The sequence below is a fragment of the Ornithorhynchus anatinus genome, chromosome 4, assembly GCF_004115215.2.
Source record: "Ornithorhynchus anatinus isolate Pmale09 chromosome 4, mOrnAna1.pri.v4, whole genome shotgun sequence".
NCBI classification, from domain to species: Eukaryota; Metazoa; Chordata; class Mammalia; order Monotremata; family Ornithorhynchidae; genus Ornithorhynchus; species Ornithorhynchus anatinus.
This window is the reverse complement of record NC_041731.1, coordinates 80,096,143-80,110,894: the sequence shown is the minus strand read 5'-3', so window position 1 is coordinate 80,110,894 and position 14,752 is coordinate 80,096,143. Positions and strand designations below refer to the sequence as shown.

General features: G+C 42.7%; 1 protein-coding gene across 8 annotated transcripts in view; it reads right to left on the bottom strand.

The window, feature by feature from the left end:
* PTPRC (protein tyrosine phosphatase receptor type C) overlaps window positions 1–13,281 on the bottom strand; it is a 168,783-nt gene extending 155,502 nt beyond the window's left edge. For 2 of the 8 annotated variants that reach the window (XM_029062917.2, XM_029062920.2), the window contains exons 1-2: window positions 13,117–13,280; window positions 12,918–13,033 (exon numbers count right to left, since the gene is read on the bottom strand). In XM_029062917.2, the coding sequence (XP_028918750.1) occupies window positions 12,918–12,984 (67 nt within the window). In that variant the 5' untranslated portion in view covers window positions 12,985–13,033; window positions 13,117–13,280. Of the gene's footprint in view, window positions 1–12,917; window positions 13,034–13,116 lie in introns of all 8 variants that reach the window. The other 6 variants (XM_029062924.2, XM_029062922.2, XM_029062918.2 and 3 more) reach the window with 5 other exon arrangements.
* Between the last annotated feature and the right edge of the window lie 1,471 nt (window positions 13,282–14,752).

Sequence of the window (14,752 nt, the reverse complement as noted above, 5' to 3'; positions counted from 1 at the left end):
GGGGCAGAAGAGTTGGATTCAGTAGATGCAGAACAGGAGAAGAGCAGAGGTTGGCCATCTTGGATACCAATCAATCAGTCAATCAATGGTATTTATTGAGCACTTACTATGTGCAAAGCACTATACTAAGAGCTTGGGAGAATACAAGGAGAGTACACAGAGAAGCAGCACAGCTTAATGGATGGAGCAAGGGCCTGGAAGTCAGAGAGACCAGGGTGTTAATCCCAGATCCACCACTTGTCAGCTGTGTGATCTCTGGAAAGTCACTTAACTTCTCTGTGCCTCAGTTACTTCAACTGTAAAATGGGGATAGAGACTGTGAGCCCCATGTGGGCCAGGGAATGTGTCCAACCTAACTTGTATCTGCTGCAGTGCTTAGAACAGTGTTTGGCACAGAGTAAGCACTTAACAAGTAACACAATAATAATAACTATTATTATTATTATTACAATACAACGGAATTAAAAGAGGGTAAGAAACTTCAGCCATGAATAGCGGTGCTTCCTAGGGAAGGGACGAAGAAAAGTTTTCAGAGAGATGCTAGAAAATCATAATTACGCTTTTTGTTAGGACACTTACTATGTGCCAGGAACTGCACTAAGTACTGGAGTGGATACAAGAAAATCGGGTTGGACACAGTCCCTTGTCCCACGAGGGGCTTACAGTCTCAATCCCCATTTTACAGATGAGGTAACTGAAGCCCAGAGAAGTTAAATGACTTGCCCAAGGTCATATGGCAGACTCATGGCAGTGCAGGGATTAGAACCCATGACTTTCTGACTCCCAGGCCTGTGCCCTAACCACTCTGCCATGCTGTATTCATCCTTCTTTTCCAGACATAATAAGTGATCAGTAACATTTTTTTAAAGGACCAAAAGTTCAAGGTCAACTACTCAGTGAGAGACTCAAAAAGGAAATCACCTCTGCCTTCCCCACAACTTCCTCCTCCCTCCTTCTCCAGCCTCAGCACTTCTGCAGTGATCAGGAGATAGGTAATCAGGAAGGACAATGACAGCCAAAGGAGATGTGTCAGATTTTTGGCTAGAGCCTAATGCCCAGAAAGAAGTCATTCAGGCTCTGAACGAAGAGCACGGGCATGGGAGTCAAAGGACCTGGACTCCTTATCCTCCCCCCGAAACCCTGTCCTCTCCCTGACTTTCCCATCGCTGTGGACGGCACAACCATCCTTCCCATCTCACAAGCCCTCAATTTTGGTGTCACCCTTGACTCCGCTCTCTCATTCACCCCACATATCCAATCTGTCACCAGGGCTTGCCGGACTCACCTTCACAACACTGCCAAGATCTGCCCTTTCCTCTCCATCCAAACCGCTACCGCTTTAGTACAATCACTCATCCTACCCCGACTGGATTACTGCATCAGCCTCCTTTCTGACCTCCCAACCTCCTGTCTCTCCCCTCTTCAGTCTATACTTCACTCAGCTGCCCGGATTATCTTCCTACAGAAACGTTCTGGGAATGTCATCCCCCTCCTCAAAAATCTCCAGTGGTTGCCTCCTTATCAAGCAAAAACTCCTATTAGCTTCAAAGCTCTCCATCACTTTGCCTGCTCTTACCTGACCTCCCTTTTCTCCTCCTCCATCCCAGCCCTCACATTCCACTCTTCTGGTGCTAACCTTCACCCATCCCGCCGTCGACCCCTGGCCCATGTCCTACCTCTGGCTTGGAACGCCGACCCTCCTCAAATCTGCCAAACAACCACACTTCTTCCCTTCGAAGCCCTACTGAAGTATCACTTCCTCCAAGAGGCCTTCCCAGACTAAACCCCCCTTTTTCTCAGGTGCCCCTTCCCTCCCCATCGCCCCAACTTGCTCCCTTTCGTCTACCCTCCTCCCCGCCCCAGAGCACTTGTGTATATACGTGAATATCTATAATTCTATTTATTTATATTAATCCCTGTTTACTTGTTTTGATGTGTATAGATCTATATAATTCTATTTATTCATATCGAAGACTGTTTCCTTGTTTCAATGTCTGTCTCCCCCCTTCTAGACTGTAAGCCCAGTGTGGGCAGGGAATGTCTCTCTTTACTGGTGAACTGTACTTTCCAAGTGCTTAGCACAGTGTTCTCCACACGGTAAGCATTCAATAAATATGACTGAGTCAATGGAATGCATGAATAAATAATTCCAGCTCTGCCACTTGTCTGCTGTGTGACCTTGGGCAAGTCGCTTAACTTGTCTGTGCCTCAGTTACCTCATCTGTAAAATGCGGATTTAGACTGGTAGCCCTTTGTGGGGTAGGAACTGTGCCCAACCCAATTATCTCATATCTACCCAGTGCTTAGTACAGTGCCTGGCACATAGTAAGTGCTTAACAAAAACCATAAAAAAGCATAAAACACAAGTGACAGCTCCATCTACACTTGTATGTACAAAGCCCGACATGGTGTCAGTCAATCAGGAGTATTTATTGAGCAACTACCCTACACAAAGCACTGGTGCTTGGAAAGGTACAGTGGAATTAGTAGACATGTTCCCTCTCCTTAAGGAGCTTGCAATCCATTATGCACAGATGAAAACCTAATTAGTAGTGGTTGATGATGACTGCGGAAAAAAGAGTTGGAACTAAGGAGCATCAGCAGGATAATCTGTGGCTCAGTCCCCTCATCTGTAAAATATTAATAATTATAATAATTTTGGCATTTGTTAAGCTCACATTACGTGCCAGGGACTGTACTAACTTCTGGATGACTGTGAGTCCTATGTGGGTCATGGACCGTTGGATTACCTGATTACCTTGTATCTACCCCAGCACTTAGAATAATGCTTGGCACCCAATAAGTGATTAACAAGTACCATTAAAAATAAAAATAAAACAGTGTAAAGAAAATGTGTGCACACCACAGGGAGAGTCAGGGAAATAAAAGAGCAGCCATAGGAATTCCTTCACTGACCTACTTTATTTTGAAAGAAGGCAATAGAATCACCAGCACTGAAAAAAGGAGAGATGTTTTTATTCTGTTTTGTTGAATGGTACCTAAGTGCTTACCCTGTGCCATGAACTCTACTAAGAGCTGGGACACCTCCAAGATAGTCATACTAAACATGGTCCCTATCCCACATGTGGCTCAGATCTAAGTAGAAGGGAGGAGGATTTAATCACCATTTAACTGATAAGGAAACTGAAGCACAGAACAATTCAGTGACTTGCCCAAGGTTATAAAGCATTTGTATATATTTTTATTACCCTATTTATTTTGTTAATGAGGTGTACATCCCTTTGATTCTATTTATCGTGATTAAGTTGACTTGTTTTTTGTCTGTCTGTCTCCCCCGATTAGACTGTAAGCCCGTCAATGGGCAGGGGTTGTCTCTATCTGTTGCCGAATTGCACATTACAAGCGTTTAGTACAGTGCTCTGCACATAGTACGCACTCAATAAATACTATTGGATGAATGAAGCAGACAAGTGGCAGAGGTGGGATTAGAACCCAGCTCCTCCGACTCCCAGGCTGGTGCTTCTTCCTCCAGGCCACACTGCTTCTGGTGGGGATAAGTCACCTGCTTGAGGGTTGTTGAAGATACCAATGACGCTTATAATTGAATGATAATAATAATCGGGATATTTGTTAGGTATTTACTATGTGCCAGGCACTGTACTAACCTCTAGGGTAGATACAAGATAAGGGGGTTAGACCCAGTCCCTGTTCCAAATAGGGTTTACAGTCCTAATCCCCATTTTATAGATGAGGTAACTGAGGCACAGAGAAGTTAAGTGACTTGCCCAGGGTCATACAGCAAGCGAGAGGCTGCGTGGCTCAGTGAATTGAGCACGGGCTTGGAAGTCAGAGGTCATGGGTTCTAATCCCAGCTCTGCCACTTGTCAGCTGTGTGACCTTGGGCAAGTCACTTGACTTCTCTGTTACTCAGTTACCTCATCTGTAAAATGGGGGTTAAGACTGTGAGCCCCACATGGGACAACCTGATAACCTTGTATCTCCTCCAGCGCTTACAACAGTGCTTGGCAGATAGTAGGCGCTTAACAAATACTATTATCATTATTATTAAATGGCAGAGTCAGATTTACAACCCAGGTCCTCTGACTCCTAGGCCCATACTCTTTTCACTAGGCCATAGTTCTTCTCACTAAGCCACGCTACTTTTCATGGCACAGAGACTGAAAACTCCCTGAACTCCTCAAAGGCAGAGATCATGGCTACAAAGTCTATTGTACTCTGCCAAGTGCTTAGTACAGTGCTTAAACCCAATAATCCCTCAATAAATGCCACTGTTTGATTTAGTGATGAGTGCATCCAGAATCCGAACAGTCATCCAAGGAGCTGGTGATGAAGTCGGGGGATGGGGACAATTCTTTAAACATTAATTTTCCACTTAGAAAATGAAGGAAACTCTGCCTCCCTCAGCCTTCCCCCACCCCCACAACTTCTCTTCGCTGCCTTGTCTTCACACCCACCTACGGGTAACAAAGTGTAAGTTACCGCTCCCTGGGTGCTGAGCAGTCACCGTAACCCAGGGGACCCTGTTATACTGTTCTCTCCCAAGCATTTAGTACAGTGCTCTTCACTCAATAAGCACTCAATAAATACAATTGATTGATTAATTGATTCCCTCTAGACTGTAAGTTCATTGTGGGCAGGGAATGTGTCTGTTATATTGTTATACTGCAGTCTCCCAAGTGCTTAGTACTCTTCACTCAGTAAGCGCTCAATAAGTAGGATTGATTGGCTCACTACAAGAAATTAGTACACATTTATTTACACCTCGTCTTAGCAAGTGTTCATATATATATATATATGTTCCTTCAAGAGTAGATTTCATTTTTTATTTGGATTATTCTAGTTACAAATAGTTATTTTTTAAGGTATTTGTTAAGCACTTACTATGTGTCAAGCACTGTTCTAAGAGCCGGGGTCGATAGAAATTAACTGGGCCAGTTACAATCCCTGTCCCACAGGAGGCTCACAGTCTAACTAGGAGTGAGAACAGGTATTGAATCCTCATTTTGCAGTTGAGGAAACTGAGCCACAGAGAGTTAAGTGACTTGCCCAAGGTCACCCAGCAGGCAAGTGGCAGAGCTGGGATTAGAACCAAGGCTCTCCGACTCCCGGGTCCAGGTTTTATCCCCTAGGTACTGCTTCTCTAAATCTAATTCCCCATTAGATTGCTAGTCCTTGTGAATAGGGAATGTGACTACTAATTCTGTTATACTATACTCTCCCAAATGCTTAGTTCAATACTCCACACATAGTAATCACTCAATAAATATGACTAATTGTTTGATTCAGTGATTTTACTTTTCCAATTTCTTAGCACAGTACATAGCAGCAAATTGGTTCTCAATAACTACCAATACCACAACTTGATTGCTTTATTTTACCTAGATTTTCTATTGACAGAACTTCCAAATCTACTGGTCCTCTTTCCTTATGCACCTCGAAGCCGGAGAGAGCATAACAAAGGTGGAATAGTTGGAGATAGAGCAGTACTCTGCATTTGTGCAACACTCAACATTTTTTCAAGCAAAAATGAAAAACCACACTTATATGGAAAATCTGAAAATGGTAGCTTCATCAATTCGGGCTCAAATTATGTATGCAGAATAGAGGGTGTTAAGCATTATAGATCACAGCCAGAAAATAGAAATCAAGCAGGCTCGCCTAGTGGAAAGAGCTAGGGCCTGGGAGTCAGAGAACCTGAATTCTGATCCCAGCTCTGCCAAATACTTGCTGTGTGACCTAGGGCAACTCACTTAACTTCTGTATGCTCCAGTTTCCTCATCTGCAGAATAGGGATTAAATGCCTATTTTTCTTTCCTATTGAGACCCTGAGCTCCACACGGGACAGGGACTGTTCCAGACCTAATCAATTTGTACCTAACCCAGCACCTAGAACAGTACTTGACACATAATAAGCAGTTAACCAATACCATTAAAAAAGTAAATGAAAATAAGCCTGCTGATCAAGTATGCCCCGAGAGAGGATCAAAACTCTTATAACTGCTAGAAGAGAAGCAAAAGAGCAAAGGAATTGGTACTGCAGCTACACAACACTACCCACCACGTAAACAGGAATAAAATGGAGCGCAGGTCTACCCTTAAAAAACAGGGTCTAAAGCCAGCTTTACTGGCAAATGGGGGAAATGTAATCAAAGCAATAGATCAACAGCTCAGCAGTTCTCAAAACCCCAGTGAACGCTGCCTATTTGCAAGTGCACAAATGTTCAAAAGTGTCTTTTTAGCTGAGTGCCACAACATCTTTTTTATAGCTTTTATCATTGTCAGGGCTTTCTGCAATTTTCAGAGGAGCCTCAAGTGTGATTAAAGAAGTGTTATTGGTCAGTGCACAAGATGATTTTGTGCTGCTTTAGTTCCTTCAGTTGAGGACTGTCATAAATTTCTCAAAGACACTTATAATATCTCAGAAATTATTCACAGAAAATGCACACCTACGATTTATGACTCTTCCATCAGGTATTAGTTACTTATGGCTGAAGCAACAATGAGACTGCCCTTCTGCAGCCGAAGAGTGAAACTTTTCCCTAGGCAGAGGAGACAGCTTACTACCAGGGAATGGAAACACTGCATTATCTCAATAAAAATACTCCAACTAGTGCCGTTAGTAGGAATATCTTGTCACGGAAGAACTGTGTAAAACAGCATGTGTAGCACAAAGAGCACAGCCCTGGGTGTCAGAAGCCCTGGGTTCTAATCCCCACTCCACCTCTTGCCTGCTGTGTGACTTTGGGCAAGTCAGTTAACTTCTCTAGACTTCACCTTCCTCATCTGTAAAATGGAATGTTCTCCCTCTTCTATGGACCGTGATCCCCATGTGGGACAGGGACTGTGTTTGATCTGATTATCTTGTATCTACCCCAGTGCTTAGTACAGTGCTCGGCACATAGTAAGCACTTAAAAATACCATTATTATTATTATTATTCTGCATAGGGAGTAACTTTAAAACCTAGGGATTGTAAAAAGTAGAAGCCTTTACTGGGGACAAGTGAACAAGCCAAAAGCAGGGAGGGGATAATGGAAATTAGGGAGCATATCAGAAAGGATTAAAAAAACTCAAGGAATTCTGGAAATGCTTTAACTCTTTGCCCTTCTGAGGTGGAAAGAGCCCGGGCTTGGGAGTCAGAGGTCATGGGTTCTAATCCCACTTTTGCCACTTGTCAGCTGTGTGACTTTGGGCAAGTCGTTCAACTTCTCTGGACCTCAGTTCCCTCATCTGTAAAATGAGGATGAAGCCTGTGAGCCCTACGTGGGACACCCTGATTATCTTGTAATAATAATAATAATAATGTTGGTATTTGTTAAGCGCTTACTATGTGCCGAGCACTGTTCTAAGCGCTGGGGTAGACATAGGGGAATCAGGTTGTCCCACGTGGGGCTCACAGTCTTAATCCCCATTTTACAGATGAGGGAACTGAGGCACCGAGAAGTTAAGTGACTTGCCCAAAGTCACACAGCTGGCAAGTGGCAGAGCCGGGGTTCGAACCCATGACCTCTGACTCCAAAGCCCGTGCTCTTTCCAGTGAGCCACGCTGCTTCTCCCCCCCAGTACCTACCCCATGTGGGGTGTTCCCCATGTGGGACAGGGACTGTGTTTGATCTGATTATCTTGTATCTACCCCAGTGCTTAGAACAGTGCTTTGCACATAGTAAATGCTTAACAAATGCCATCATTATTATTATTATTATCTCAGTACAGACCTTCTTTCCCACTCCACATCCTTTTCCTCCATCAGTCCCTGAATATTGGAACATTCCCTATTCATGTCCCAAGAAGCAGGGACTGAATACAGACAAGCCCAGTATTCATTCATTCAACCATATTTATTGAGCGCTTACTGTGTGCAGAGCACTGTATTAAGCGCTTGGAATGTACAAACCAGCAGCAGAGACAATCTGTGCCCAACAATGGGCTCACAGTCTAAAAGGGGGAGACAGCAGAACAAAACAAGTAGTCAGGCATCAATACCATCAAAATACATAAATGGAATAATATATACACATCTTTATAAAATAAAATAGAGTAATATATAATATATACAAACATACACAAATGCTGTGGGGAGGGGAAGGGGGTAGAGCAGAGGGAGGGAGTAGGGGCAGAGAGAAAGGGAGGGCTCAGTCTGGGAAGGCCTCCTGGAGGAGGTGAGCTTCAGGAGGACTTTGAAGAGGGGGAAAGAGTTTGGCAGATGTGAGGAAGGAGGGCATTCTAGGTCAGCGGTAGGACGTGGGCCAGGGGTTGACAACGGGACAGGAGAAAACAAGGCACCGTGAGGAGGTGAGCGGCAGAGGAGCGGAGTGTATGGGGTGGGCTGTAGAAGGAGAGAAAGGAGGAGAGGCAGGAGGGGGCAAGGTGATGGAGAGCTGTGAAGCCAAGAGTGAGGAGTTTATGCTTCACACGAAGATTGATAGGCAATCACTGGAGGTTTTTGAGGAGGGGAGTGACATAATAATGTTGGTATTTGTTAAGCGCTTACTCTGTGCAGAGCACTCTTCTAAGCGCTGGTGTAGACACAGGGGAATCAGGTTGTCCCACGTGGGGCTCACAATCTTAATCCCCATTTTACAGATGAGGTAACTGAGGCACAGAGAAGTTAAGTGACTTGCCCAGTCACACAGCTGACAAGTGGCAGATCCAGAATTCAAACCCATGACCTCTGACTCCAAAGCCCACACTCTTTCCACAGAGCCACGCTGCTTCGTCCAGAGTGTTTCTGTAGAAGCCAAGGAAGACTCTAGTTTTGGGAAGATCTCTGAGAAGTGAAAGTGCAATCTTCTAGTACTGAAGTCATGCCCACCTCAACCCAGTTTGGCTGGCTGGAACATGTAATTTCCAGCTGCTACAGCTGCTAGGAGATGAGATGAAACTAGGAAACGAAAGCCAGGAAGGGGGAGGAAGTTTTTATGGACACAGCAAAACAAAGCTGTAGAAAATGCTACATCCTAGCTGAAAACCAGAAGATAACTGTGGCAGACAGACCCCTGGGAACGTTGCATTCAAGCAAGAAGGGCTACTCTTTGGGGAAAAACTTCTAGATGACTATGAGACAAAGCATTCACATACAAGATGGCCTGTGTACGCCCGGTGTGGGTGGGACAAGGAGCATTGTATTGACCTTTTCGATCCACACTGACATTTATAAATGAACTTCACTATCTGCGGTGACAAGCCCTGAGGACTAATGGAGCTGTCTACAGCATGTGCTGCATATGCACACAGACACGCACACACAGAAACATACATTTGCATGCATGCACACATGTGTGAGTGTTATCTTCCATTACAAATATTTTCCTTTAGGACTAGCATCCACGATGACCCGCTGAACAAAACTTGTTTGGCTGTGAAAGCACTATAGGCCCTCCTGGAATGGTGATTCTGTTACTGAGGATAGCAGAGAGAGAAACTAGCCTCAGTGACTTCAGATCTCTTCCTTCTCTCTCAGACAAACTCTTGAAGGGCTCTAATCAAAGCCATAACTCCACCAGTAGCTATAAGTCCTGTCCTGGACTTCCCGTAATTCAGAGACAAAAATAGGAAAGCAAAACTAAAGTGAAAAATAATGAACTACCTGTTTCAGAGCCTCAAAGCTGCGGAAGGACAGATTCTGGATGACTATCCAATTCCAGGAGATCATCGTACAACCTCTGCAGGGTGAGAAGCAGTGTGGCTTAATGGATAGAGCACGGGCCTGGGAGTCAGAAGGACCTGGGTTCTAATCCCGACTCTGCCACTTATTCATTCATTCATTCAATAGTATTTATTGAGCGCTTACTATGTGCAGAGCACTGTACTAAGCGCTTGGGATGAACAAGTCGGCAACAGATAGAGACAGTCCCTGCCGTTTGACGGGCTTACAGTCTAATCGGGGGAGACGGACAGACAAGAACAATGGCAATAAATAGAGTCAAGGGGAAGAACATCTCGTCAAAACAATGGCAGCTAAATAGAATCAAGGCAATGTACAATTCATTAACAAAATAAATAGGGTAACGAAAATATATACAGTTGAGCGGACGAGTAGAGTGCTGTGGGGATGGGAAGGGAGAGGTGGAGGAGCAGAGGGAAAAGGGGAAAAAGAGGGTTTAGCTGCGGAGAGGTAAAGGGGGGATGGCAGAGGGAGTAGAGGGAGAAGAGGAGCTCAGTCTGGGAAGGCCTCTTGGAGGAGGTGAGTTTTAAGTAGGGTTTTGAAGAGGGAAAGAGAATCAGTTTGGCGGAGGTGAGGAGGGAGGGCGTTCCAGGACCGCGGGAGGACGTGACCCAGGGGTCGACGGCGGGATAGGCGAGACCGAGGGACGGTGACACTTGTCTGCTGTGTGACCTTGGGCAAGTCACTTCACTTCCCTGAGCCTCAGTTACCCTTTCTGGAAAATGGGGATTAAGTCTGTAAACCCCATGTGGGACAGAGACTGTATCCAACCTGTTTCTATTATATCTACCCCAGCGTTTACAGCAGTGTTTGACGCATCGAAAGCGCTTAACAAATACTATAATAATTATTATCATTTTTATTATTATTTTCCATTGGGGGAACTAAAAAATCTAAGCTGACGGCATCCCATCTTCTCCGAGCACATAAGGAATCCCAAAACCATTCACCAACTTTAACGCCTCAGTCTTATTTCTTTACATACCCGAGGACTCTCCCTCTCATCCACTCTCCACAAACAAATGACCTCCTATTATAGAGGTGTATAGGAAGACTATAACACCTTCCAACTTACTACAGAGACAAAACCTGAATAATGAGAAAATAGGCCACTCTGGAGTCTTACTTTCCTGTGTTCCACCAACTATCATTATTGCCAATTTTTGGAAGAGGTTCTTATGCCCCTCACCTTCTAGGGCCCAAAACACCTAGATTGTGAAGCATTTATCTTTTATGCTTCTAAAATGTATTATCCCATCTCTTTAGCCTATTGATATAGACAAAATGAATTCCCTTTTAAAACCTGGTAAGACTTTAAGCTTGTTGTGGGCTGGTAATTAAATTGTACTCTCCCAAGTGCTTAGTACAGTGCTTTGCACACAGTAAGCGCTCAATAAATCCAGCGCTTAGAACAGTGCCCAGCGCTTAGAACAATGCTCCAGCACTTAGAACAGCGCTCGGCACATAGTAAGCACTTAACAAATACCATCATTATCAATAAATACGATTGAATGAATGACTTTCTCTCAGACACAAAGAGTAAGAGTTCCCTCGGGTACAACATTAAAATATTGAAACTTTACTTTTTCATAACTCAATTTCCATATTATTAAAATTAAAATAAATGAATTATATGTTAAAACATAAAACTGGCCAGTTACCAAACCAAAAACCTGCCTTTTCAGACAAAAGGAAAAAGTCCTGAATTTTACGTACATAATAAAAGGCCAAATTAGAACAGAAAGACTACAGAAAAGGGCATGCATTTAGCCTAGCCAAGCTGTTCTCGGCATTTACGCAAAAATGAAAGTATTTCATGTAAATGTTTAGGGAAAATCAACATGATTAAAAGATTAAAATGGCTTTGAAGCCACTTTAATCAATCAATTAATCATGCCAAGTTATTTATTCAGAACAGTGCTTTGCATATAGTAAGCTCTTAACAAATGCCATCATTATTATTATTATTGAGTACTTACTGTGTGCAAACCACTGTACTAAATTCTTGGGAGAGTACAATATACTTCAGAATTAACTCCTGTTTACCGATTTACTCTGGTTAGTTATCCACTAAGAACTCTCAGTTTTAGTAGCCACCTATGAGGGACATTTTGAACAGAAAGAGACTGCTTACATTCATGGAGGGAAAATGAATCTCTTTTGGGAGGGAAAGCTCCATTGCAGTTTTCACTGTTAGACAAAATATACAGTGACAATGAACATGGTGGGAGCAGCTGACTTCAAAAAATACGGGAAAAAAAATTGTTTTTTTTTATGGTATTTGTTCAGCACTCACTTTGTGCCAGGTACTGAACTAGGCACTGAGGTAGATGCAAAGTAATCAGGTTGGACACAGTCCATGTCCCACATGGGGCTCACAGTCTTAAAATAAACTTATTTACTTTTAAAAAATTACTTGTTTCCAGCAGTTCCGCAAAATGTCACTGAGCAGAAATAGCTTTGTCAAATACACTGTGAGGATCAAGACGGTTTGTCAACCCCATTCCATATAATAGACAACACTTTTGCAAGTCTCAAACTCAGACACATAATCTAGCTAGATTTAATTTAGAAACACAATATGTTTCATGTTACTAAAGAAAATTGCATTTTCTTATCATCTTATCGCTGCCCAATTTTTCATCATTTCAATATCTACGATATCTACACCCAGCCAAGGCAGTGTCCTAAGGAAACACCAATGGAGGAGTTCAGTGAAAATTTATCTGTCTCCTAAAACACTTGAAAATACTGTAAAATAGATGAAATGTAGCACTATCGCTAGAACGACCACTTGTATGCTGTTGCTCTTTAAAATATCTTAAATAAAAACTGAAGGAAAACTAGTCATGGTCCAAAAACAGGGAGTGGGAGACGCGCCTCCGAAGATGTTTCATGCCATGTCTGTGGTATTTTACAAAAAATTCTTGCAACCTTAAGGGGAAAAAAAAACATTCCAGGGATCTTGAATTGTCCCATGATGTTATTTGATCCCTTGTCTGACAATTTGACTTCTCATTTCTCAAACAAAATTAAACCAGATCCAGAAGCTGAATATTTGTGATTTTTCAAAAATGTTGGGTGCAGCTCAAATAGAAGTATATGACTCTATTATCAAACAAGCATCTTTTTTTTTTTTTGATCTGCAGCTATATATTTAAGCTGGCCTTCCACTGTTCCAATATTCACAGCCCTGGGTGGGTTCCTGATCCAAGACTGTTCATTCTTGTAAAAAGAAAAGCTTTCAATGGAATAAATTTACAGTCACATACCTGTGACGAAGACATCAAGGTCCAGCAGGACAAGGCCAAATGCCAAGAGTTTAAGCCACAAAACCATGGTTATATCTGGAAACCGAGGGAATCCTTATGAAACAGCATACGTCCCTCTGTAAAGCAAAATAATTGTTATCTCTCTGTAAAGATATTTCTTGGCAAAAACGAATCAAAAGTAAAATAACTAGGCACATACGCTGCAGTGTGGGTTTATCAGTGAAACGGCAATTTCCTCTGACGCCTAAATTCAAGCCACTTGTTCGCTACATACACCGCTGGATAGTGATGTTAGATTCGGTTTACCTACTTCTCAAAATTGCTGTACACAGTCTGTTTCCAGGAAGTTTGAGTTGTTTAAAGTTACAGCAATGATGTCTTACTTCCTTAATTTTAGACCCCTCACTCTCCTTTAATGAGAAGTATTCTGCCTCAGCAGAAAATTATTTTTCTGAGAGATTACAGTCACTTGTACAGATAATAATGTAATCAATATGAGCAACAAGGCTCAGTGGAAAGAGCCTGGGCTTGGGAGTCAGAGGTCATAGCTTCGAATCCTGGCTCTGCCACTTGTCAGCTCTGTGACTATGGGCAGGTCATTTCACTTCTCTGTGACTCAGTTACCTCATCTGTAAAATGGGGATGAAGATTGTGAGCCTCACATGGGACAACCTGATTACCCTGTATCTACCCCAGCAGTAAGCACTTAATAAATACCAACATTATTGAGAAGCAGCATGGCTCAGTGGAACGAGCCCGAGCTTAGGAGTCAGAGGTCATGGGTTCTAATTCCAGTTCCGCCTCTTACCAGCTGTGTGACTTTGGGCAAGTCACTTCACTTCTCTGGGCCTCAGTTACCTCATCTGTAAAATGGGAATGAAAACTGTGAGCTCCACGTGAGACAACCTGATCACCTTGTATCCTCCAGCGCTTAGAACAGTGCTTTGCACATAGTAAGCGCTTAACAAATACCACCATTTATTATTTACAGTGAATCATTTTAGACATTCTTTATTTTTTGCCTGTTAGAAGAGATTAAAAAACTTGTCCAGGGTAATGAGCAAGATTATAAAGAGGACAAAGGGAAAACAATCCAAAGAATAACTTTGCCAGCTACCTACTCCTTTAATTCCTATTCTTCCAAATGTGGCTTCTTGAGCTCCCCTTCATCAAATTGATAATAGTAAGGACTGACTTTTTCAACATGCAAATTTGTTTCAGTGAGATGAAATTGACCTATATGCAAATAAAGCTCAATTTCGCTGGGGTAGATACAAGTTAATCAGCTGTTTTAAAGCAGTTATCATCATAAGAACATGCTCACATACCCCTGAAATGGAAAAACCAAGCCAACATTTTGGATTGCCTTTCAGATATAAGAATACAGAGTCTATAAGCAGATACATCTGTTATTTTATACATTTATCTAAATAGAGAGAAGCAGCATGGCATAGTGGAAAGAGCATGGGCTTGGGAGTCAGAGGTCATGGGTTCCAATCCCACTCAGCCACTGATCAGCTGTGCCATTTTTGGCAAGTCACTTGACTTCTCTGTGCTTCAGTTACTTCATCTTTAAAATGGGAATTAAGACTGAGTCCCACGTGGGTCACCCTGATTACCTTGTATCTACCCCAGTGCTTAGAACAGTGCTCAGCACATAGTAAACACTTAACAAATGCCATCATCATTATTCTTATTATTACTGACAGAAAGATAGACATATATATATATATATATGTGTGTGTGTCCTTTGCTTTTGATGATAACACCAGTGATGGTAAAGTCTTCTGGGTAATCAGTCAATCCATCAATCAATGGTATTTTCTCTGTATGGA